Here is a 26,008-nt window from a genome sequence, read left to right on the forward strand (position 1 = left end):
AATGTCTCTGCAGAAATGAGACAGAAACTAAAGGAATGTGATATTGCACTACAAACTGTAACAAATAGATTGTCAGATCAATGTTTGGTAAGACTAGATAATGTGTTTTATTATGTTTTTTTGTTTTTTATTTAAGTTAATTTATGTCGTCCCTGTAATTTGAAATTATAGTCAAGCAAGCTAAAGCTAAGCAAGACATTATTTAAAAGGCTAATTTTTATTTGTATTTTTTTACTTTATTTCTTGGGCTTACATTTCTAAAGACCAGTGATGTAAATATTGTTACAACAAACCAGTTTTTAAAAGTCCTATGTCAAAATAATTATTTACTGGAGTGTACTTTAGAATTTGCATCCCTATAGAGCCCTGCCTGGACATTTGATATTAGAATATGGTCTCGAGGGTCTAGATTGGGATGATGGCCTGTAATCTAATTTGATCTGAAAGAGTTACAGCTGTGCCCAAAAGTGTTTACTTGACTGGGGAAAAATGCTTAATTAGCTAAATTTCAAACTCTGAATCAAATGCTTTATGCAAATTGTTTTTATGCACAGTGTTCTAATCAACAATCTTATTTCTTTAACTATTTTTAGTTACAAGAGAAAACCGAAAATCAGCTTTTTGACTCTGAGAAAAGGTTGGAGCAAACGTTGCAAAAAGTGACTCTGCTTGAAGAACAACTGTAAGTTTTTATTTTTGGTTTTAGAAAGAAAATAATGGCTTTAATAAATGAAAAATCTTTTATTATTCCCCTACGATATATTTTTAATTTCCTTTTAATATGGATATTAAATTTATTAAAAGATTTAAATTTAATTTATTTGCAGATGATGTATTATCTATTAAAAACCCAAACAAATCTAGTAAACCAATTCACTCCATTCTAAAAGAATTTAGTGAAGCATCAGATTATAACATTCTCCCTTAACACAGGCCCTTTCATTTTATATTCCATGGTTTTAACTGTAAAGACAGAGGAGAATACCCTTTAAAATTGAGAGAATCCATTATTCAATACCTTGGTATAAATTTATGCAAATATTTAACCAAAATTAATTCAATAAATGTAGTAAAGGCTTGGCCTGACTTACAGAACGAGTTGGAAAGATGGTGTACAAACAAGAAAATAGGAAGGTGGGTGAGTGGGAAAGAAGATTAAATGTAAACCAAGTGCAGGCTAGCCTCTGTAAATTGGACACTCCAAATCCAATAATGAACAAAAGATATATACAGATTGACAGGGCGCCACAATCACTAAATAGGTATGTGTGGGGGGAAGAACCATATAATGAATATACTGGTATCCAAATAAAAATAGTAATTTATTAATACAGAAGTAGATAAAATAATGGCACAATAACAAGTGCTCAAGTTATATTAGACAGGAACCCATAGGTATAGCAGCTCACTAGTACATAATGCTGAACTGGGCAAATAAGGTGCAGATGTTAAAAGTGCAAAGTGCAAGTATTCAAATGTAGGGTACTAGTACCAAAAGTGCACCAAGTCCATAACATATAGCCCAAGAATAAAAAAGAAAACGATCAGCATATATAAACAATAAAACCGCTGATACCACAGTACAGGGTCCCAAAGGGTCGTCAATATTCCAATGCTCAACGCGTTTCGTCGTCAGACTTCCTCAGGAGCTTCTTCCATCTTCCTCCATCGTCTTCCTTTTAAGTCTGCCGGTCCGTCTGTCCACTTCCGTGATTCGGCGTGCGTCCATACGTCACCGCGCATAACGTCATACGTCATGACGCATGCGTGGTTAGTATGCACACGCGCAACCACGGAGGAACGCAAATAAACTTTATTGTTCATGTACACGGTGGCTTAAAGGGCGAACTATATAAAGAACGCTCTATTAGTATGCAGACCGGATTTACAAAACCTGCCTACCCCCTCCCCCCCCTTAACCCCTATACAGAGGAATACTAAGTGTGAAGGGGGAAATATAAATCAGACAGGTATCAAACTAAGAAAAATATGGAAAAAGTATTATATATATATATATATATGGAAAAAATATATAAATATAGAAAAATATGGTGTACACTCAAACTCAAAGATGGTGTACACTCAAACTCTCTTGGTTAGGTAGATTGGCATCTATTTAGATGACCATTCTGCCAAAAATCTTCTACTACTTTAGAACAATCCCTTTATCTGTTACTTTACCAGTTACATCTGTCAACAAAATTCATTCAACTATAACCAAATATATATGGAAGAATAAACCAAGTAGGGTAAACCTAACAACTTAACAACCCATCAAATTGAATTCTGGCTATGGTGTTGCAGATTTTCAGAAATATTATTATGCTACCTCCGCCTTTAAATTTAATTTGATTATTAACAGTCCACATTGGTTAGAAATGGAAACTGAAAAAATACAACCCAAGTCCATAAAAAAATACTATGGTTACTTCCAAATAAGCACCCAAATATTAACAGCATATTCCCTACAAACAAAATCACCCTCAATGGGGTATTTTTATGAAACGGTTACACAAGGGTTCGACAAATCCCAGGCGTTAGATCGCCATGGCGTCTAAGAATTTTGCCCTGGCGTCTGGGATTTGTCAGCCCTTGCCCTCCTCCTCCTGTCTAAACGCCGTGCAAGCTCTCTGTCCTCCCCAGCACCTGGAGGAAGTGAAGGGAACTGTAAATACTTCCTTCCGGCGCTAAGGCCGCGCAGGGGAACCACAAGCTGGCAGGACACCTTGTAAAATCTGCTCTGCTTGCTGTCCGCTCCGATTCTACTGAGCACGCCCCCATACTCCAGAGTATGCCTCCGGCTCGCGCCTGTACCGCAGTGCACGTCTCCAACCTGCTCCCATTCTGCAGAGCCGGCTGCCCGCCCCCTCCCCTGCGCGGCCTCAGAGCAAGGAGAAAGTAATTAAAGTTCACTTCCTCCCGGCGAACAGAGATACAAGAGGAGGGGGAGTCTGAAAAGAGCGGCAGCCCACTCCCATCAGCCGCAGCTAGCCCTACTGCAACCACCTACTGCCCAGTCCTACTAGACCCCAGGAAAGTCACCCTCCTGAACCCAAAAGGTAGGAAACCGGAGGGTGGCTAAAATTATGTTTTTTTTTTTTTTTTAAATGTGGGTATCTGACATTGTGTGTATCTATCGTGTGTATGTCTCTGTGTGTTTGACTGTGTGTATCTATAATTCTTTGTGTGTCTGTCAGTCAGCGAATGTATATGTTTAGGTCACCAGCCTCCCCCTTCCATCAATTGGGAATGGTGTTTTTACTCACCTTTTTTCCCCAACGCCATGCCTGTCTCCATAGCTGAGACATCAATCTTGATGATCCTGTAGGAAAGCATTGGGAGCTATTAAGCATGCACGGTAAAATGCTGCATCAATCAGCATCTCCTCATAGAGAAGCATTAAATTAATGCATCTCTTTGGGGAGCATTCTGCGCCTCCATGTAGATAGTGGCCGTTTGAGTGACTGCCACTAGAGATGTTACTAGGCAGCAATGTACACTGCCTTTTCTCTGCCAAAGGGCAGGCTAATGAGCTGTTGTCCGTCCTCAGCACTCTCTTGCGACTTGTTTTTTTTGGTTTTCTCTGGAAAGGCCGTGTTTACGTGGAAAAGCCACAGGGACAGGCTATAGACACCAGAGCCACTACATTAGCCTGTAGTGGTTCTAGTGACTATAGTGTTCCTTTAAGATTGTATTTTCATTGTTGGGAAAAAAAATGGCTCCTAACTTTTTAAGCTGGCTCCTAGATCTAAAGCAATTTTGTCAAGCCCTGGGTTACACCATCCTCCAATTTTGAGCTTCTACCACTATCCATTTTAAATTCTCAGATACCTCCATTAAACCTACAAGTATTGGCGTTCCCATTCTATATTTTAACTTAAGATGATTTCTTTTTAGGAAATTCACGGTCATTTAGTAATTGAAAAGATAAATATAGCTTATGAGATCATATTTTGCCAGAATTTAATTTAATAATAGATAAGCTAAAAAGAATGTTTTTAATGTGTTTGATCCATATAAGAAACCTCAATCATTTGAAGTTACTAAATTAAAAATAAAATGAATCTCCTTAATTCAAATCGAAAAAAAAATAATTTCTCTTCCTCCTCATTTCCTCCAGGCCTACCACTAAATTAGAATATATTATAACGTGGAAATAAAGAATTGGGCACACAATATACAGTGCCTTGCAAAAGTATTCACCCCCTTGACTTTTTACCTATTTTGTTACATTACAGCCTTAAGTTCAATTTTTTTTATTAATCTGAATTTTATGTGATGGATCAGAACACAATAGTCTAAGTTGGTGAAGTGAAATGAGAAAAATATATACATAACACTACTTTTTAGAAATAGAAAACAGAAAATTGGCATGTGCGTATGTATTCACCCCGTTTATGAAGCCCATAAAAAGCTCTGGTGCAACCAATTACCTTCAGACGTCACATAATTAGTGAAATGATGTCCACCTGTGTGCAATCTAAGTGTCACATGATCTGTCATTACATATACACACCTTTTTTTGAAAGGCCCCAGAGGCTGCAACACTTAAGCAAGAGGCACCACTAACCAAACGCTGTCATGAAGACCAAGGGTTAGGTTATAAAAAAAAAAAAAAAAAAATCCAAATCTTTGATCTCCAGGAGCACCATCAAATCTATCATAAACAAATGGAAAGAACATGGCACAACAGCAAACCTGCCAAGAGACGGCTGCCCACCAAAACTCACGGACCAGGCAAGGAGGGCATTAATCAGAGCGGCAGCAGAGAGACCTAAGGTAACCCTGGAGGAGCTGCAGAGTTCCACAGCAGAGACTGGAGTATCTGCACATAGGACGACAATAAGCTGTACGCTCCATAGAGTTGGGCTTTATAGTAGAGTGGCCAAAAAAAAGCCATTACTTTCAGCAAAAAATAAAATGGCAAATTTTGAGTTTGCGAAAAGGCATGTGGGAGACTCCCAAAATGTATGGAGGAAGGTGCTCTGGTCTGATGAGACTAAAATTTTACTTTTCAGCCATCAAAGAAAACGCTATGTCTGGCACAAACCCAACACATCACATCACCCAAAGAACACCATCCCCACAGTGAAACATGGTGGTGGCAGCATCATGCTGTGGGGATGTTTTTCAGCAGCCGGGACTGGGAAACTAGTCAGAGTTGATTGAAAGATGGATGGTGCTAAATACAGGGATATGCTTGAGCAAAACCTGTACCAATCTGTGCGTGATTTGAGGCTAGGACGGAGGTTCACATTCCAGCAGGACAATGACCCCAAACACACTGCTAAAGCAACACTTGAGTGGTTTAAGGGGAAACTTGTAAATGTGTTGGAATGGCCTAGTCAAAGCCCAGACCTCAATCCAATAGAAAATCTGTGGTCAGACTTGGGTTGCTGTTCACAAGCGCCAAACCATCCAACTTGAAGGAGCTGGAGCAGTTTTGCAAGGAGGAATGGGCAAAGATCCCAGTGGCAAGATGTGGCAAGCTCATAGAGACTTATCCAAAGCGACTTGGAGCTGTGATTGCCGCAAAAGGTGGCTCTACAAAGTATTGACTTTAGGGGTTGAATATTTATGCACATTCACTTTTTCTGTTATTTTGTCCTCTTTGTTGTTTGCTTCACAATAAAAAAAAAAAAAAAATCTTCAAAATTGTGGGCATGTTCTGTAAATTATATGATGCAAATCCTCAAACAATCCATGTTAATTCCAGGTTGTGAGGCAACAAAACCTGAAAAATGCCAAGGGCGTGAATACTTTCACAAGGCACTGTAGTTATGGCTCAGTTTACCGCTTTCCTTGATTCCTTGAGAGGCATTACACAATGTGCCAGTCATTTTGAGACTTGCTTTATTCTCTGTAAATGATACCTAGTTCCATTGAGATTACATAAAATTAACTCTGATATACCAGATAAATGTTGGAGAGACTGTAGTGGTTTGGGCAAAATGGCTCACACGTGGTGGTACTGTCCTAAATTAACATTCTGAAAGAATATACACAAACTAATTCATAAATTTAACCCAGCTGTCATTACGTCCTACAATTGAAATAGGATTATTCAAACAATTTCTAAGTTGATAAAATAAGTATAGGCCATATTCTGATTACCACATCTTCATTAACCTGGTATTGGAAATCCTCTACTTTACCTTCTACTACAGAGGTTATACATTTGGCATTTGAAAGTAAACTATATTTCAAGTCAATATGAAATATGTATAATCTGTAAATATGGAATATAGATTTATGCAATACTTTAGTTGTGGGCAGACAGTTGTTGGATCAGCGCTTGGTGGCCAGTTAGAAGCTTGAAATAAATTGAGGGTTGGCTGCAACCTAAGGGTATGATGTTCCCTCACAGACCATCACAGAGAAGAGTATACAATAGAGATCAATTTAGGTTGCGCCACAATAGGATGATATGATTTCAATAGTATACTTACATACACAAGACAGAGCGAGAAATAGAATAGTCCTGATATTGAGACATAAATTGAAGTCCAACTTGACTTTGGTAAATTAGATATGGTATGGGTCTGTTTGTAGTTCAGATCCTGAGGTAGTTAAATTGTATTGGAGAGCTAGTACAAGCTCAGGCGTAGCTAGCATTCAGTGGCGTTGATCTCCCACTGGTAGGATGTAGGTGGTGGTTGATGATAGGTGGCTTGAAGTGAAAGTTTTCTCTGTATGAGGAGAAAAATACAACAAAAACAATAGTGCTCTCTGTATATAACAAGTAAAAGGGTTGTAATAGAATGGTATTATACTCTCATTTGAGTGAGCAGGATATACTGCTCACTATAATAGCGTGGGTGGTATAATCCCCACCTCAGGATTCTTTGGATGAGTATACACGTCAATATTCTTGATGACCAGGTTAATAAAAATAAAATAAATAGGTTTGTAAAAAGGTATATGGCACACAAGGTTAAGGGGCCAATATTCCTTTAATGGTACAAAATAAAAAGCATTTAAAAACAGCCAAAATGCGTTTTGCCAACACAGGGCTTCATCAACTGGCAATAAAAACATTAACCTGGTAAATTAGTTTATATAGGCAATACATTTATTCAAATTTTGGCGCCAAAATGACGTCATAATTATTTAACATCTAAATTCAAAACAAGTTAATAGTAATACTAAAATAACAGGTAATTTTTACAGAGTTTAAAAATTTAATTCTTTTATTAAAACGAGGGTTGTATGTGTAAAAAGCTTATCAAGGAATGTAACGTGGTTCGCAATAGATTGTGACGTGATCAGCCCTAGGGGATTGTGGGGATAAGTATGCTTATCTCTATTGAATACTTTAGTTGTGTTACTATATTACTGTTAAATTTAATTGACATATATAAAATATTTAATTGTATTCCCTTATTCTCTAGTACCATTACCGTATTTAATACTTGTTATTGTTTAACCCCTTAAGGACCAAACTTCTGGAATAAAAGGGAATCATGCCATGTCACACATGTCATGTGTCCTTAAGGGGTTAAAAAATAAGTAAATTCTCTAATATAATTTATGAAAAACAGACAATCAAAACCTGTATGCACTTTATTGTTAAAGGACCACTATAGGCACTCAGACCACTTCAGCTCAATGAAGTGGTCTGAGTGCCTGCTCCCTCTCGTTTTAACCCTGCAGCTGAAAACATAGCAGTGCTATGTTTCACTGAGGGTTAATCCAGCCTCTAGTGGCTGTCTCACTGACAGCCGCTAGAGGCGTTTCCGCGATTCTCACTGTGAAAATCAGTGAGAAGACGCTGGACATCCATAGGAAAGCATTGAGTAATGCTTTCCTATAGGCGGTTTGAATGCGCAAGTGGCTCTTGCTGTGCATTTGGATCGGACGTGGACAGGGGGTGGAGAGTTCCACAGCACAGAGGGAGCCGGGAGGGGGGGGGGGGTTGTTTTCCTGGCACTATAGTGCTCCTTTAACTTCATTTTTGTGCCCCACCTCCCAACTCTTAGAACTCTTAGATTTGATTTTTATCTTGCCACGAAGTGTGTAGAGTGTCGTTTTATAACATTCATTTCAAAATTTCCTATCTAGAATATTTTATGAAATGGGATTTTCATAAACTACCTATATGTACTTTCAAGGCAACATATACGGTCTAAGTCAGGGGTGCCCTGATGTTTAATAAAATACAGCTTCCATGATGATTTTGTAGTTTTACAACATTTCTGCACCCCTGGTCTAAATCGATGCGAATCAACTATCTCACTGCGTGACCAGATTTGGCTGGTGACTGACCTGAGACCGTTACTTGCAGAGCTTCACAATGGGAGATACTAAATTACTATAGGTCAATCTTTAACATTTTACCAAGCATATTTTTAAAGCTTAGTTGGGTTTAAGATTAATTATCACACCTTTTAATAAGTATGCTAGAATTATCTTCAGTACAAAATGTAATCCCTGTGTGTCTCACTTCTCTCTTAACCATGCTAATCTCAGTATGGCTGCAAATAATGAAAAATCCAATCTGATGGTGGAAAAAGATGAAACCGAGAAGAAACTAGCTAACATTTTGGAAGAAATGAGGTAAAGCCTAAGGATGGTAAATTTAATATTGTAACTCAACTTTGTAGTGATCAGTCTACAAATGTGGTGCAATATTGCATGGTTATGTGCACCTAATAGTTTTGTTGTGAATAAACTAAATAAATGACAGAAGAACCATCACTGATTAATACGTACTAATTCAATTGAGTAGTATAAGAATGTATACAGATGATTTGAATAATATTCTCTGCACATTCACTATATGCTCAACAGCTTTAAAGGAACACTCTAGACCCTAAAGCACTTTTGCTTGCTGAAATGCTTTAATTGTGTAGCTTATTTAATTTAGTCTTTAATTGATCTCCTCAATCTAAATTTATGTAAAACATTGTATTCTGTGCACAATGCTTGTATGGATAAAAGACTTAGATCATTTTAGGCCCTATATTTTCAAGGTATGTACTATTCACATTAATTTGCAAACCCGCTTCTAAATTGATCGGAATACCTGCAAAATACCTCTCACCTGTTGCCTACTAGCTCAGATGTTGCTTGAGAATAAAATCCAAAGGATTTTGTGCAGAATAGGTTCATATGAGGGAATAATATCTGTTTTTTCTCAATCATGTGTATCTTCAAATATTACCTTTTTTAAATGGTTCTAAATCTCTAAAGTCACATTTTTAGCATGTGCTGTAGCAGCTCAAAAATATATGTTTATCGTTTTAGGGACATTAAGGCTCAAGCTGAAAAATATAAATTGGATGCAGATCTAATAGAAAATCTACTGATGCAGAAAAAACAAGAACAGATCGTGCAGAAGGATTTACTTACTCAGAGGGAGCAAGACTTCTCAATACAAATTAAAGAGCTGGAAGAGAAATATAGGAAACAAATGGAAAACAAGGGTACTTAAGCAGAACATTAGCAACACCAACACATTAAAAGTATTTTGAATACATTGTAATATGTATTTTCACTTTAATTTCCAGAAAATGTTTTAACTGAAAGTCATGCAAGAGAAGAAAGCTTAAAAATAGAGCTTGAACTGATAAAACAGAAGCTAAGTCAACGAGAAGATAGTCTTTATGTTTTACAGAAGCAAGAGGTGGAACTGCGTTCCAAATTACAAATCGAGGAGGTATGTGGTGGTATGATCTCGGAACTCACGCAGTGTATTGGTCTGCTGCCATAAATACAGTCTCCGTTTTGAATATTAATTGCTGGTTTTGTGAGCTGTTGATTTTATGATGGACTTCCTTAAAGTGCTTGTTCTTAAAGGGAACCTAGAGACCTGAAAATGGCAATCATTATTTTGGTTCCCCTTTCATCTGGGAAAACTCAAGTAATAAATGAGTACTCATACTCAATAAATGAATACTAAAATAGTTTCTAGAGCTAGGACAACACTACAGCCTACAGCATCCAAGCTGACATCGCCCATGATCTACTCCAATCCATTGCTTATCAATGAGTAGCAATGGCTAGGAACTAGGCATGCACGGCCAAACACTGTGCTCTTCTAATCAAATGCTGCTATCCTGAAAATAAGTCAACATTATTAATTCTGACAAGATCCAGACAAATCTCTTCTAGTTGGCGTTTCTAATAGAGACATGAAATTATCTTTATTTTCCTTAACTGTACTACTAGTCCTGCTGACTCAATTAATGTCTGGATAATTACAATCTCACATGATTAACAAATTACCTAGTCATACTTTTTTTTGTTTTTTTTTGGTATGCCGATATCTTAAATTTTCCCATTTTCTTACACAAACGTATTGCGTTAGCAATCAAACCTATAATGTTACGATTTGTTTCTTAAACTTTATTTGAATATGTAATTAATACCTTCTTGCTCTGTCGTCTAATCTTATATCACTCACGTCCACCCCAGTGGCGTACAAAGGAGGGGACGGTTTGCCCCGATTGCCACCAGGTAGGGGGTGCCATGAACGTGGTCTGGGGGCTGTGTGTGCCCCATGGTAGTTAGGGGGCCGGGCGGCCAGAACAGCTCACACACGCAAAGACCAGCTGAACTGGCCGCACAGAGGGAAAGTGGTGGCGGAGCTAAGCAAAATCTGGGGTGGGGCTTAATACGGCCCTTACGCACTGCTGTTACTGCTTCGCCAACTAACAGGCTCCAGGGAAGGACTTCAGGGAATCCACTCCTCCTCCAGCCCACTGTGTGTGTGTGTGTGTGTGTGTACAAACAAACACTGTCTGGCTTTTACTGTGTGCGTGACTGCATGCCTGTGACTAACAAAGACAGAATACCCTGCACATTCTCCGGCCTTCCACCAAGGGGGCGCTCTGTGTGCAGGATTGACACTGCTGAATCCACCAATGTAGTATCAAAGAAGAGAAACACAGGCAGCACTCCGGGACATAGAAGGTGAATTTATTCGTGGGTTCACCACCTCACCAAAATAAGTGCAACGTTTCGGCTCCTGAGAGCATTAATCATGCATAATGGATACAGCATAACAGCAGTGTTTAAATAACCCCAAAACCAATTAAGTTAATGAAAGATTACAATCACATGTTAAAACAGATCAGTGACATTTAAAAACACGACATGGAATCTACTCAAGTATAGGATCAGGATTTAAAGATGCAGTGATATATTCTACAATCACATAGTATTACTCATCTCTAGTTGATATTCAATAGCATAAAAGGGTTAAATATCCTGTCTAGTACAGCAAGCTAAACTGTATACATATACCCATGCAATAGGTTAAATAACATTAATTAATTAGAAAGTACTATATAAACAAAGTCTGATCGACTAAACAGTCAGTCTTAAAGATACAGTGACCTATTATTTAATAACATAGTAATGCGCTCATCTATGGTAAATATTCCATAAGATAAAAAAATCAGATATATCTAATGCAGTAAGTTAAATTAGCATGTTTTGAATTCAAATGGCAGGCAAAAAGCTTTAGGATATTAAATAAGAAAGTACAATACAAATTAAGTCCATTTAAATGAAAGATCCAGATCTTAATATGCAGTACCATAATAATTTAATCCACTACTGTAAATATTCCATAACATGGAGAAAGTATGATGTCATGTCAAATATGACATAAAGGACTAGTATCTAGAAATATATAATTAGCAAAGTATCAATGACTAATTTAAGAGTACTCTATAAAAAAGAGTGTCTGTCTGTCTGTCTGTCTGTCTGTCTGATGTTGCCTGTAACCGTGCATGTGACTGCTGCCTTTAACCCCTTAAGGACCAAACTTCTGGAATAAAAGGGAATCATGACATGTCACACATGCCATGTGTCTTTTAAGGGGTTAAAGGGACTCTCCAGGGCCAGGAAAACAATTTTCCTGGCACTGCAGTTCCCCTCCCACTCCCCATCCCATGTTGCTGAAGGGGTTAAAACCCCTTCAGTGACTTACTTGTATACAGCGCCGATGTCCCTCGGTGCTGGGTCAGGCTCTGCCAACTCTCTTCCCCTGCCGACATCAGCCGGCGGGGGAGACCTAATGGCCGCGCGCATTACACCACCTCATAGGAAAGCATTATTCATAGACAGCCACTACAAGAGGACTTAAAAGACCACTATAGGCACCCAGACCACTTCAGCTCAATGAAGTGGTCTGGGTGCCATGTCCCTCTAGGGTTTACAATAGGGTTAACCCAGCCTCTAGTGGCTGTTTCATTGACAGCCGCTAGAGGCGCTTCTCACTGATGGCGTCGGAAGGAGGAGGAGAATCCCCAGCGCCGAGGGAGCCCGGCGCTGGAGAAAGGTAAGTGTTTAACCCCTTCCCTCGGGGCACTATAGTGGTCCTTTAACCCTGTTAGGCAATTAGTGCAGTTTATGAAAAACTGCACTAATTAGACTTGCCGGGTTAAGGGTAGTGGGAGTTGGTACCCAGACCACTCCAATGGGTAGGAGTGGTCTGGGTGCCTGGAGTGTCCCTTTAACTGTGTGAGACTGTCTGCCTGTGAATGTGTGTGTATCTGTCTGCAGGGATTTTGTGGAAGGGGCAGGGTTTTGTAGACAGGGGCAGTACAGGATTTGTAGAAGGAGGCGGGACAGGAGTTCTGTAGGTGGGGGCAGGGCAGGACAAGGGTTTTGTAGAAGGGAAGGGAGGGGGTGCCAAGCACAGGATCCGCCCCGGGTGCCAAATGCTCTAGGTACGCCCCTGCCCCCCTCCCCATCTCCACCCACTTTGGCTTCAGCTTAATTCCCTCTTTTCTATACTATCTACACTACTTTGAGGTCTCAACACCCCCACCCTCCACCCTCACTTGTTTTAAAGTGATACTATAGTAACCAGAACAACTATAGCTTAATGTAGTTTTGTTTTCTATAGCCTGTCCCTGCAGGATTTTTAATATAAACACTGGCTTTGCTACCTAGTAGGAATCACATAGACAGCCACTAGAGGTGCTTCCTGGGTTAGTGCTGCACTAACATTCAACGCCTTCATGCTTTTTGTGGAGGTGCTGAACATTCTTCATAGAGATGCAATGACTCTGCATTTTCATTAGGAGATGCTGATGGGTGCAGTGCGGCATTTTGCTGTGTTCGCGCAATAGCCTCTAAATGCTTTCCTATGGGATTGCATTAGATTGGTTAATTTTGATGATCTCAGTCAAGGTGGCGAAGCCAGCTACAGTAGACATGAGCAGCGCTGGAATGAAGGCAGGGTTATTTCCTTTTCAGCGTGTTATGGGGCATAAACTGCGTTTGTAACACTATAGTGACAGGGATACACGGTTGTATTCCTGTCACTATAGTGTTCCTTTAAAGCTTCCTCCAACCTAGCTATCCTCTCCTTAACACTAAAGACCTTCTTCCCTTCTGGTGCTATCCATTTCGGCTACAAAGATTTGTACCCAGACGCAAAATAGTCCCAGTATTCAGAAAACCCCAAACCCTCCTTCCTACATCACACTTTAGCCACGCATTGACCTCTCTAATCCACCTTTACCTTTCCATTATAGCAGGTGGCACAGATAATATCTCAGAAAATACCACTGTGGAGGTCCTCTTCTTACGTTTGCTACCCAATTCTTTAAGGTCCTAAATCTTCCTCTAACTTTGTCATTACCAATATGGACCATGACAGTTGGTACTTTCCCAGCCAGACCCTAGCACGCGGGAGACTGCAAACTGTCCGGTTGGTGCGATTAGAGTGGCAGATCACCCTGTCTCATTTTAATAGAATCCTCTACAACCACAACCTGCCTTGCCTTTGCTCCATACTGGATCCCATCCATAATAGAGGTGCTGTTCCCCCAGCTGTTGGATGGTGCAGTTTCCTACAGCACAATTGCCCACTCCTGAGCTGTTACTCCCAACATCTTCACTCAAGCAGGCAAATCAGCTGGGTGTACAAAATCAGGACTGGCAGCACCTTTTCCTCTTCCCTCCCCCTTTGCTGCCAAGCCGAATTGTCAACAAGCTACCTGTCTGTCCCACAGGGGTCTCATTTCCTCCCATTAAACTCTGCTTAGTGAGCAGTAAGCTCTTTTCAAAGTTGTCAATCCGCCTCAGTGTTGCAATTTGCTTCTCCTGCTCTCCAATCCGAGCTTCCAGAGAAAACTTCAGTTTTACATTGAAGTGGTTAAACTGACAGGACCGAGGTACCTAGGCACCTTCATTGAACCAGTAACCTTGTTTATAACAGGTTTTCATGATCTAGTTCTGTTCTGAGTTTTGATTAGTAGTGCTACTGTTCACAAACCCATATCATTTGAGTGTGTTAAATGAGCTGTAATTAGCAGGTTCACAGAGTGAGTCATATGGTAAATTTTCTCTTGCTGACATCTGTTGTAAGCGTTCTTATTCATTGGGCACAGCAAAATAATATATAAAATATTTGCTGGACAATATCGATGAGGTTTAAATCCTGAAGTGTAATTTTGAGGGTATGAAGTCCTTTTTGAAGTCTGACACACCGCTCTTAGTAAATCCGTTGAAAAGCTGCTGCAGGCTTGTGACTACCATTGTAAACCTGCTACCAGACCCTCACTTCTGACATCTGCCAACACATTTGTATTTATTTTTTCTGTATATCCTTCTTTTAGTAATGTTCTCCAACCAATTGTGTATATACCTTTTGCAAAACCTTTTTTAGGATACATCCTGTACACTACGTTCACAAATGCAGAATGTTCAAGAGGAAATGATGAGAGAGCGCCGGCTGCTGGAGGATGAGTTGGAGGGAATGCTTGATGAACTTGATAGTCTGCAGATTGCAGAACAAGAAGCAGATAAAATAATTTTGCAATTGGAAAATGAGAATAAGCGTCAAGCAGAAGAGCTGGTTAATCTTGAAGCAACCTTAAAAGAGTAAGTTGTTGTTACTGGGGTAATATTCGGTACAGACTTCTGAATTAGTACTCCGTTTTTGTATAATAGAAAATAGTGTCAGGTGGTATATGTTTTACTCTGGACGTTCTTTTAATGCATTTATTCTCCTGCATGCATCCTTTTTGTAATGGTAATATGAATGGATGATTTCTCTCCCCAGGAAAACTGCTGAGCTGGAAAGGGTCAAAGAAAAGCACAGAATTGCTGTTTTAGAACTCAAAGAAGCACATAGTAATACCCTACTTAAACTGTATGAATTTGAAAGGTAATATTTTCCTTTATCTTCAATGACCTGGGTCATTTAGGGGCCATTTAACTTGGGTCATTTAACTTCGATTTTGGCATTGAATATATAGATGGGGGGGGGGGGGGGGGGGGAGGGGTGGGGGGGAATAAATGCATCCCTGTCTGTTTGTTTTGTTTTGGTTTTGTTTTTCCCAAACTGAGTGTACATGTATAGTAGTAGCTATTCTTTATTTCTAGTGTGGTGCTAATAAATTGGTAGATTTCTTTTTACATTATTATCATTGGCATTTATATAGCGCCAACATATTCTGCAACGCATTACAATATTATAGAGGAGAAAATGTAACCGTATGGAGCCACCCTTGAAAAGTCCTGCAAGCGCAAGTTAGCAGTATGGGTTGGAGAAGGTCCTCGACAGAGGACAGAGCATTGGAAGGAGAAGGTCCTCGACAGAGCAGAGCAACTGAGAAGGGTGTACCTACAAATGCCTGAAGAAATGTAGTGAAGGCTAGAGTTTAGTTCTTTATATGTAGGGGTTTGTATAGGGTACAGGAGTATTCTACAACTGCTTTTTGTGATTAAAAAAAATTCTGCATGTGTTTTTTATTTGCAGCTTTAATACTTCTGCAAAAACAGAAATAGAATCCTTGAAATCAGCAAATATGTCTTTTCTGGAGAGCCTTGCTATAGCACAGAAAAGTAATGAAGAACACCAAGAACAACTTCAACAACAAATAAAGCTGAAAGAAGATCTCGAGCAACAAATTTTGCAGGTTAAAGAAGTAGCAGTGAAAACAAAGGAAAAATTGGAGCAACAGCTTCTAGAGAAACAAGAAGCATCTGCTAAGATCAAGGAATGTTTTGAGCAGCAGCTTCGTGAACAGCAAGAATTAGAAGCCAGAACCAAAGAACAGTTGGAGCAGCAGCTTCTACAACTGAAAGAATCTGCAGCCAAAGCTATAGAGGGCTTGAAGCAACAAATACTTGAACAAGAAACTGCAGCCAAAACAATTGAACACTTGGAGCAGCAGCTTTGTGAACAGGAAGAAGCAGCAGCCAAAACAAAAGAAAGTTTGGAGCAGAAACTTTGTGAACAAGAAGAAGATACACTGAAATCCAGGGAAAGCTGGGAGGAACAGCTTCATGTACAGGTAGAAGCTATGGCTAAAATGAAGGAAAGCTTAGAGCAGCAACTTCTTGAACAGGCGGAAACTGCAGCCAAAGCCAAGGAAAGCTTGGAGCAGCAACTTCGGGAAGAGGCAGAAGCTGCAGCTAAAACAAAGGAAAGCTTGGAACAGCATATCCATGAACTCAAAGTAGTGGCTGGCACATATGCTGAGCAACAACATGAACTAGTAGATCTAAAGTCCCAATGTGCCAAACTTCAGGATTATTCAATAAAGATGAAAAATGAATATACAAGGTAGGCTAAAATGTGTGCCATTGGAAATTTAGATGGGATTCTGGGAAAGGAGTTGCATCCTTCAGTCTCTTCTCCCATCCTCTATGTATTTGCCTTCATAAAAGGCAATTTAAGCAGTCTTAATCTTGAGTCCCCGCTTAAAGGACAACTATCAGAAATATGTTTTTGTTTGTTTATTACACTAAAATTGTCGTGTTTTTTTTTGGGGGGGGGGGGGGGTTATTTGGGTCAGACTTTTACTACAGCCAGTCAGACTTTACTGTTCTTGACCAATTGCTGGTCAGGTAACATAAGAGAGCATGGCTGCTCAGTCAGATAAATCAAATGCTCTTCTTTGAAAAGAATTGGGGACTTTTATACACCTTTAATTTGTCACATCGGAAAGCATTGAATTCTATTAGCTGCAACGACATGCGAGTCTGTGCAATGGATGCACCTCTAGTGACTGTCTAGAGGTCAGATACTAGATGTGTGTTTAACCTTCCAATGTAATTATTGCAGTTTCTATAAATCTACCACTATTACTTTGCAGGGTTAAAATGACATGACCACTGCACCAAGACCATTTAATTGTGATGAGTAACCTTTGTGGTCCTTGGAAGGACAACCATCACCAAATTTACAAATCCTGCTGCTTCATTTTCACCTAGAGCAGTCACAGCAGCAGGGAAGTTAGGTTTAGCAGCGGTTGATCAGATAAGAGTATAATCTTACTCAACATGGCTGCTTAGGTAGAAAAAAAAGTTTATTTTAAATGTAATATGCTTTTTTTTTAAAAAAAAATGAAATTTTGTTGACCTTTTAATTGTATAGCTGTACACTCAATATGCACACAATTGAGGTTTGGTGTAGACTCAAATTGAAAAATCTTGACTCTTAAACTGGAGTTGATAAATGTCAAACTATAAACTATACTTTTTAACCCTCTAGAAAGCACATTTCCATATTCTATCTATAACCTCACCTGCTCTTGTTTCAGCATGTTGGAATCTGCACAGTTAAATCTGGAAAAGAAAGAGGCAGAGATGAAAGCTTTAGAAGAGAGACTTTTCACCAGAGAGTCAGAGTTAAAAGTTGAAGTTGCGCAGATGCAGAGCTTGTTACAAACCCAGGAAGAGATTGTAAAGTTGAGGTAATGTTTGTTAATAGGATAAAAAGGGACAGGTGCAAAGAGCGCTTTAATTGATCCTTACTTACTGTTGATCTAAATGAGAATTATCAATTCCTAGGGTTTTTATTAACATAATAAAGCTTTTTTTTTTTTTTTTTATAAATATATATAAAAAAAAACATTATTTCTCCTTCAATGCGATAAATGTTTAAAAAGAGAGGTTCACTTATCCTTTTTTTTTTATTATTTATTATATCTTTATATCTATATCTCTTATGCTCTTTTGAAAGAGCTACACTGCTAGTAGATTTACTAGGAAATGTGTAGATTTGGAGTAAAACCTGTTTAGCAATAGATCTCCCACATTTTAGTTAAATCTTCAGCAGAGACTCTATACCAGTGATAGCGAACCTATGGCACAGGTGGAACGCCGGGCACGCGGCCATAGGTCACCGGGAGAGGGGGGCGCTGGCTGTCTGCAGAATAGGCACCCACACACGGCACCCCTACCATCCACACACGGCACCCCTACCATCCACACACGGCACCCCTACCATCCACACACGGCACCCCTACCATCCACACACGGCACCCCTACCATCCACACACGGCACCCCTACCATCCACACACGGCACCCCTACCACCCTCACACACCACGGCACCCCTACCACCCTCACACACCACGGCACCCCTACCACCCTCACACACCACAGCACCCCTACCACCCTCACACACCACAGCACCCCTACCCACACACACACACCACAGCACCCCTACCCACACACACACACACACACACAAACCATCCCTTCCCCACACACACACACACACAGCGCCCCTTCCCCCCCCACACACACAGCACCCCTACCCCCCCACATACACAGCACCCCTACCCCCCCACATACACAGCACCCCTACCCCCATACACACACACACACACAGCACCCCTACCCCATACACACACACAGCACCCCTACCCCGCCCACACACAGCACCCCTACCCCGCCCACAGCACCCCTACCCCCCCCACACACAGCACCCCTACCCCCCCCCACACACAGCACCCCTACCCCCACACACACAGCGCCCCTACCCCCACACACACAGCGCCCCTACCCCCACACACACAGCGCCCCTACCCCCACAAACAGCGCCCCTACCCCCCCACACACAGCGCCCCTACCCCCCACACACAGCGCCCCTACCCCCCACACACACAGCGCCCCTACCCCCCCACACACACAGCGCCCCTTGCCCCCCACACACACAGCGCCCCTTGCCCCCACGCACACAGCGCCCCTTGCCCCCACGCACACAGCGCCCCTTGCCCCCCGCACACAGCGCCCCTTGCCCCCCGCACACAGCGCCCCTTGCCCCCCGCACACAGCGCCCCTTGCCCCCCGCACACAGCGCCCCTTGCCCCCCGCACACAGCGCCCCTTGCCCCCCGCACACAGCGCCCCTTGCCCCCCGCACACAGCGCCCCTTGCCCCCCGCACACAGCGCCCCTTGCCCCCCGCACACAGCGCCCCTTGCCCCCCGCACACAGCGCCCCTTGCCCCCCGCACACAGCGCCCCTTGCCCCCCGCACACAGCGCCCCTTGCCCCCCGCACACAGCGCCCCTTGCCCCCCGCACACAGCGCCCCTTGCCCCCGGCACACAGCGCCCCTTGCCCCCCGCACACAGCGCCCCTTGCCCCCCGCACACAGCGCCCCTTGCCCCCCGCACACAGCGCCCCTTGCCCCCCGCACACAGCGCCCCTTGCCCCCCGCACACAGCGCCCCTTGCCCCCCGCACACAGCGCCCCTTGCCCCCCGCACACTGCACCCCTCAGACTCACACTCACACTGCACCCCTCAGACTCACACTCACACTGCACCCCTCAGACTCACACTCACACTGCACCCCTCAGACTCACACTCACACTGCACCCCTCAGACTCACACTCACACTGCACCCCTCAGACTCACACTCACACTGCACCCCTCAGACTCACACTCACACTGCACCCCTCAGACTCACACTCACACTGCACCCCTCAGACTCACACTCACACTGCACCCCTCAGACTCACACTCACACTGCACCCCTCAGACTCACACTCACACTGCACCCCTCCCCCCTCAGACTCACACTGCACCCCTCCCCCCTCAGACATACACTCACACTGCACCCCTCCCCCCCTCAGACACACACTCACACTGCACCCCTCCCCCCCTCAGACACACACTCACACTGCACCCCTCCCCCCACACACTCGCACTGCACCCCTCCCCCCCACAGACACTCGCACTGCACCCCTCCCCCCCACAGACACTCGCACTGCACCCCTCCCCCCACAGACACTCGCACTGCACCCCTCCCCCCCACAGACACTCGCACTGCACCCCTCCCCCCCACAGACACTCGCACTGCACCCCTCCCCCCCACAGACACTCGCACTGCACCCCTCCCCCCCACAGACACTCGCACTGCACCCCTCCCCCCACAGACACTCGCACTGCACCCCTCCCCCCCACAGACACTCGCACTGCACCCCTCCCCCCCACAGACACTCGCACTGCACCCCTCCCCCCCACAGACACACACACACACACACACACACACACTGCACCCCTCAATGCAATCTGTGTGTGTATGTGTTGCATTTGTTGGAGATACTAATAAATATAAGCTTAATTTTATCTATTTATATCATTATTTAAATTTTGTATCATTGGACTCTCTGTGATCTTCTTTTAAAACAAAGTTGTTAATTAGTTCGGGCAACTGTAAGCGTTGTTTTTTTCTAAACTTAAACCTCAGTATTCATGTTTAATTGCTGTGTTGGCACTTTGAGGAATAAAAAGTTGGCATGTATTGTGGTTTGGGCACTTACTCTCAAAAAGGTTCACCATCACTGCTCTATACTAAAGAATTGACTGACAAGGGACAGCAGAAAAGAGCATAAATTTAGGGTTAAGCCATGCAACTGTGTGTGTGTTTGCTTCCATTTCCTCTCTTATGCCGACAACCAAAAATACAGCCCCCGAATTATCACAGAACTGGCTATTCATCCTCACACGTAACTATTTCAGTTTTAACAATGAGGTTTACCTACAAACCATGGCCACTAAGATGGCACCCCAATATGCTAATCTGTGTATGGCAGATCTTGAACAGCGATTCCTAGAAATAGAGCACACCAAACCATACACATATCGCTATATCGATGATATCTTCATAATTTGGACAGAAAGCGAAGAAAAACTGATACAGTCCCATGACACTTTTTTTTAACACATTCCATCCATCAATCAGACTAAAAATAGAATATTCCAATAGATCTGTGAATTTTCTGGACACCACTTTGACCTGTAACAATGGCACAATCCACACCCCTGTTTACAGAAAACCCACAAACAGGTGCAGTTACCTTTACAGCTCCAGCTTCCACCCCTCCCATACTAAACAGGGCATCATCTACAGCCAAGCCACTAGGTACCATTGCATATGCTCTGATCCTAATGATCGTAATTCCCATCTATCTAAATGTACTCTCCCAATCTAAGAGACGGGCTACAAACCAAAGACTATTACCAAACAAATCAACTCTACTGTAAAAACTCCACGCACACGCCTGCTACAGTACAGAGAGAGAAAACAAATATCTTGTGGTCACCTACAAACCAGCTCTTGAGGAAATACAGAAAATCCTCAATCAAGACCTACAACCAATGTTAACAGAAGATGAGACTCTGAAAAACATTCTCTGAAACACCCATTTTGGCCTTCAGACAACCACCAAACCTCCAGCAAAAAATTAATCAACAGGAAGCTGCCCACTGATGGGAAGAATAAAGAAAACTGGACCAGTCAGTGCAAAAAACCTCGCTGCAAACTGTGTCAGCACATATGCACATACAACAATAAAACCTACAGCATTAAAGATTCATACTCCTGCACATCCAGCAATGTGGTATACATGATTCAATAAACCAAATGCCACCTAGGATGCTACATTGGGGAAACCACCCAGCAATTAAATGGCAGAATGAATATGCACAGATATACCATTAAACACCACAGTACTGCACTCCTGTGGGACACAATTTTACCCAGCCTGGCCACTCAATTAAGTAAAATCAAAGTGCTGAAAAGGGGTTTTAAAAATACCCAAGAAAGAAAAAAATTTGAAACCAGAATAATCAAATTGTTTAACCGCAAGAACAGAGGACTAAATATTGATTTGGGTTTGCTGTCCCATTACCAACACTTTACATGAACACTCCCCCACATTAACTTACTGTTCTGTCATATGTATCAACACTTTAAAACTCATTCCAATATGTTTATTCTATCAATATACAAAGTACTATGTGTAGAACTATGCTTTCCTATATTCTTATTCATGTATGCTTATATATGTGAATGTGCATTTATATTTGAGTTTGTGTATGTATGTTTGTGTTTATGCGTTTACATATATATTTGTGTGTGTATGTATAAAGTGTACCATCTTCTGCACTGTCTGCTTGGGTTTTATCTCCCTCTCCCCCCTCACGCTGATCTTCAGATATTTATGACCCTCTGCAAGAATGTTGTCTAGTTTCTATCAAACCTGTGTCTTATCTGCACTCATGTCGCCCCTGTATCACAACTCAACTTTGAATTATATGTGTCGTCTTGCTCAGAAATGCTTCAGACTTGAGAAAGGGAGGTTCTCCCGAAAGCTTGTCATTAAAAAATTCTGTTGGTTCAATAACAAAGGTAATACAAGATACAAATTTTATCTGTTTTTTTACATCTACATCACTGGACTAATACGGCTACAATCTCTACTTGAATATATGTGTGTATGTATATATTATTTTTTTTTTTTATACACGAATCCTGTTTTTGTGTTTTGCTTATCTCACTTTGTACACACAAAGCATATATCTTTAGGACTAATAGGTGTGGTTTTGTTTTTTTATAGGGACAACTCTGCCAGGAACTATGAAACAGAAGAAGAAAATAAATGGCGTGTGTTATACGAGGAACTGCGTAACAAAGTTAGACCTTTCCAGGTTAGTTGATCCTTTGTGAAGAAATGTAAGGACTTTTCTCATTTTTGACTGAATAATCCATTGATCATAAAAAGGCTATTATATCATAGAAGTGGCAGCCTGAAAATAATTCTTGGTATAGGGTGGGCATGTCTGTTCAAATGGTCACAGTAATCATTCCTCCGTTGAAGTCAGAATCCATTCTTAGGTCAGGTTACATAACATTTAAATTTAAATGCCCTTATTATGTAATTGAATTACTTTAGTCCAACTATGTTTCCCAATGGAGTCTATATAAGCAGTCATTTGTTTATTCTGGACTATAATATTCAATATTTGTAGAGAATGCTTGATCACTATGCAAACAAAGGTGTTTTTTTTTTTTTTTTTTTCACTTGCAATACAAATGAAGCACATTTGTGTAATCTGGAATTGATCTGGTGATATTTTGTGCCAACTGTGATTTAAACTGTACCAACTGTAATTTATATGGATAAAAAAATATTTCAAATATACTTCCATGATATTGGAAGTTAAAACTTGACTAATTTAGCAGTTTCTGTAAAGGTGAAATTCCAGATTGTTTAATAAAGTGTAATATGTAGAGCAAAAATGCAATATTTAGGAAGCAGGAGCAGAGTAGAGTGAAACTGCTACATTAGGAATAAAGCCTTTATAGTGTTAGAACATTAAGAATTCTAATGTGGTGGGAAGGAGAACAAACAAGATTAGTAGTAAGAGGCCAATTCGTAGGCTGCTGAACATAAATTGAAATGTGTAATTAGCCCAGAGTGATCCTTTAAAAGAAAACTCTAGCATTAGGAATACAGGTTTGTGTGTGCCCACTTCTGAAATAAGTAAATAGATTAACTTGCATTATTTTCCCAGCGAGCTGGTCTCATTGCTGCCACTCTGCCTCCGCTGGCTGAGATCACCATTATAAATGATGCGCTAAGCCAATGCTTTGCACATACAGAAGCACTGGGTGACTAGTGTGTGGCACCAATAAGCATCTCATCATAGAGATGCATTGACTCAATGCATCTCTTTGGGTAGCTGCATGGTGAGGCCGATAGTCGGACCCGCATTTACATAGTTACACAGGCTAAAAAGAAACATGCGTTCATCAAGTTAAGCCTTTTCAGTTTTTCAACAAACAAGAATAAATTAATTCTTGACCCCAGGATGGCAGTCAGATTTCTTCTTGGATCAAGAAGCTATTCCCCCACAAATTTAAAATTATATCTGACTGACTTATATTTTTGCAAGTATTCATCAAGTTGCTGTTTAGACATCTGAACAGACTCCGAAAAACCACCTATTCAGGCAGAGAAATTGTATGGACATGCCATTGTATTGGCCCTGCATATATTTGTCTTTGCAAGACCACATACAGTAAGTCCCTCTAGTGACCGAGTGGCAACCACTAGAGGTGGCCTTAGACTACAATGTAAGCACTACCTTTTTTCAGAATGCATTAAGCTGTATTAGTTCAGGTGCCTAGAGTAACATTTTTAAAGCTAATTACCTTAAAGGGACACTATAGTCTGACTTCAACGGAGGAATGATTACTGTGACCACTTTAACAGAACAACTACAGCTTATTGAATTTGTTCTGGTGAGTAGAATCATTACCTTCAGACTTTTTGTTGAAAACACTGTCTTTACAGAGAAAAAGCAGTGTTTACATTACAGCCTACTGATAACTTAGCTGGAACCTCCTCAGCTGTTAGAGATCCTTCCTGGGTCAAGGCTGACTAAAATGCATCCAAACATTGTCTCCTCCCTCTGCATGCAGACACTGAACTTTCCTCATAGAGATTCATTGATTCAATTTATCTCTATGAGGAGATGCTGATTGGCCAGGGCTATGTTTGAATCATGCTGGCTCTGCCCCTGATCTGCCTCTTTGTCAGTCTCAGCCAATCCTATGGGGAAGCACTGTGATTGGATCAGGCTACCACTTCTGATGATGTCAGCAGACTGTTTGTTTTTCTGAGCTAGCTTCAGGCTTGAATACAGTAAGACTGTGCTATATTTATGGAGGCACGAGGGGGCAGGGGGCTAGATGGTGGTTTTAACCCTATTGGGTCAGGAATAAATGTTTGTGTTCCTGACCCCATAGGGATCCTTGAATTTTTCAGGCTTTTTTTTTTATCTTTTTATTTTTATTTACACTCATCCTTCCATGTATAATGTGTGTGGGTTTGTTTGTTTCTACTGCTATAGGAACAGTTGGATGCTTTCGAAGCTGAGAAAAATGCCTTGCTTAATGAACATGGAGCAGCACAGGAAGAAATTAACAAACTTAGTGATGCCTATGCCAAGCTTCTCGGTCACCAAAATCAGAAACAAAAGATCAAGCATGTAATGAAATTGAAAACTGAGAACTGCCAGCTTAGACAGGTATGTCAATTAATCTTGAATGGTAAACTTACATGGCATGAATGGTGATTTACTAAACCTAGTGTAGCATCTACAGATGGTCATTTTTCTTTACTATCTTTAATTTCATTGTTGGCTATTGGAAAGCTCCTATTGGCATAATCAGCACTTTACTTAAAACTGTTAATAGCTTCACGTCCACTCATCTCACCTTGTTAACCCGCCCTGCTTCCTCTCTTGCAACTGTGTCTTCCAATAAACTAACCATTCACTGTAAACTATTTTCGTAACCTTCTTTTTCTCCTACATAACATACATCCTATGTTCTATGATCGCACCTAAATTTACGAACTATTGACTACAAAATTTGAACATGCCACATAAACTGTTTATGCACAGGAAAATAATGCATCATTATAACGATGCATTACGAATTTTAGCACAACAGTAGCATATGTTATAATAGTACCCTACATTGGCAGTGAAATGATTAACCGCATTTTAACTCCTTAGGTGGACATCGCAACCGTTGATACCTCAGAGTACAAATCCGAAAGTAGACAGCCCCCAATAAGGCTTATCCTAAAATCTTTCTATTATTATATGTATATACAGAGAACGTAATCTGTCATAGCAATGTAGAGCACTCAACAGGACAAGAAGGGGTTAAAAATGATAATGTAATAAATGATTAAATAGATATTAACTAATCTAGGTGATACCAAGTCTTCATACTTTGTCTAAACCGTGATCAATCTAGAATAGAGATTGTACATTGACAGTTAGATTTATAATGATATACCACAAGATATATTAATTCACACTGCTAAAATAGATGGCAAAATGGCTAATAATTGGCTTAACCTCAAGTATCTGAACTATAGTAAACCTGCAGACAGTTCTGAATAAAGTTTAGTTCTAAAATATTTCTATCATATACAAGTAAGAAA

The 26,008-nt window shown here is 41.1% G+C and overlaps 1 protein-coding gene across 2 annotated transcripts in view; it reads left to right on the forward strand.

Annotated features, from left to right (window-relative positions):
- The window catches only part of HMMR (hyaluronan mediated motility receptor), a 64,949-nt gene that overhangs the window by 29,856 nt on the left and 9,085 nt on the right, over positions 1 to 26,008 (forward strand). Inside the window, exons 10-20 of one of the 2 annotated variants that reach the window (XM_063445281.1) lie at positions 1 to 87; positions 594 to 682; positions 8,470 to 8,556; positions 9,247 to 9,425; positions 9,510 to 9,658; positions 14,630 to 14,844; positions 15,026 to 15,130; positions 15,725 to 16,534; positions 17,514 to 17,666; positions 22,604 to 22,694; positions 24,903 to 25,079. In XM_063445281.1, coding sequence (XP_063301351.1) covers positions 1 to 87; positions 594 to 682; positions 8,470 to 8,556; positions 9,247 to 9,425; positions 9,510 to 9,658; positions 14,630 to 14,844; positions 15,026 to 15,130; positions 15,725 to 16,534; positions 17,514 to 17,666; positions 22,604 to 22,694; positions 24,903 to 25,079 — 2,142 coding nt within the window. The remainder of the gene's footprint in view (positions 88 to 593; positions 683 to 8,469; positions 8,557 to 9,246; positions 9,426 to 9,509; positions 9,659 to 14,629; positions 14,845 to 15,025; positions 15,131 to 15,724; positions 16,535 to 17,513; positions 17,667 to 22,603; positions 22,695 to 24,902; positions 25,080 to 26,008) is intronic. The other variant, XM_063445282.1, reaches the window with a different exon arrangement.

Source organism: Pelobates fuscus, chromosome 3, assembly GCF_036172605.1.
Source record: "Pelobates fuscus isolate aPelFus1 chromosome 3, aPelFus1.pri, whole genome shotgun sequence".
Lineage (NCBI taxonomy): Eukaryota > Metazoa > Chordata > Amphibia > Anura > Pelobatidae > Pelobates > Pelobates fuscus.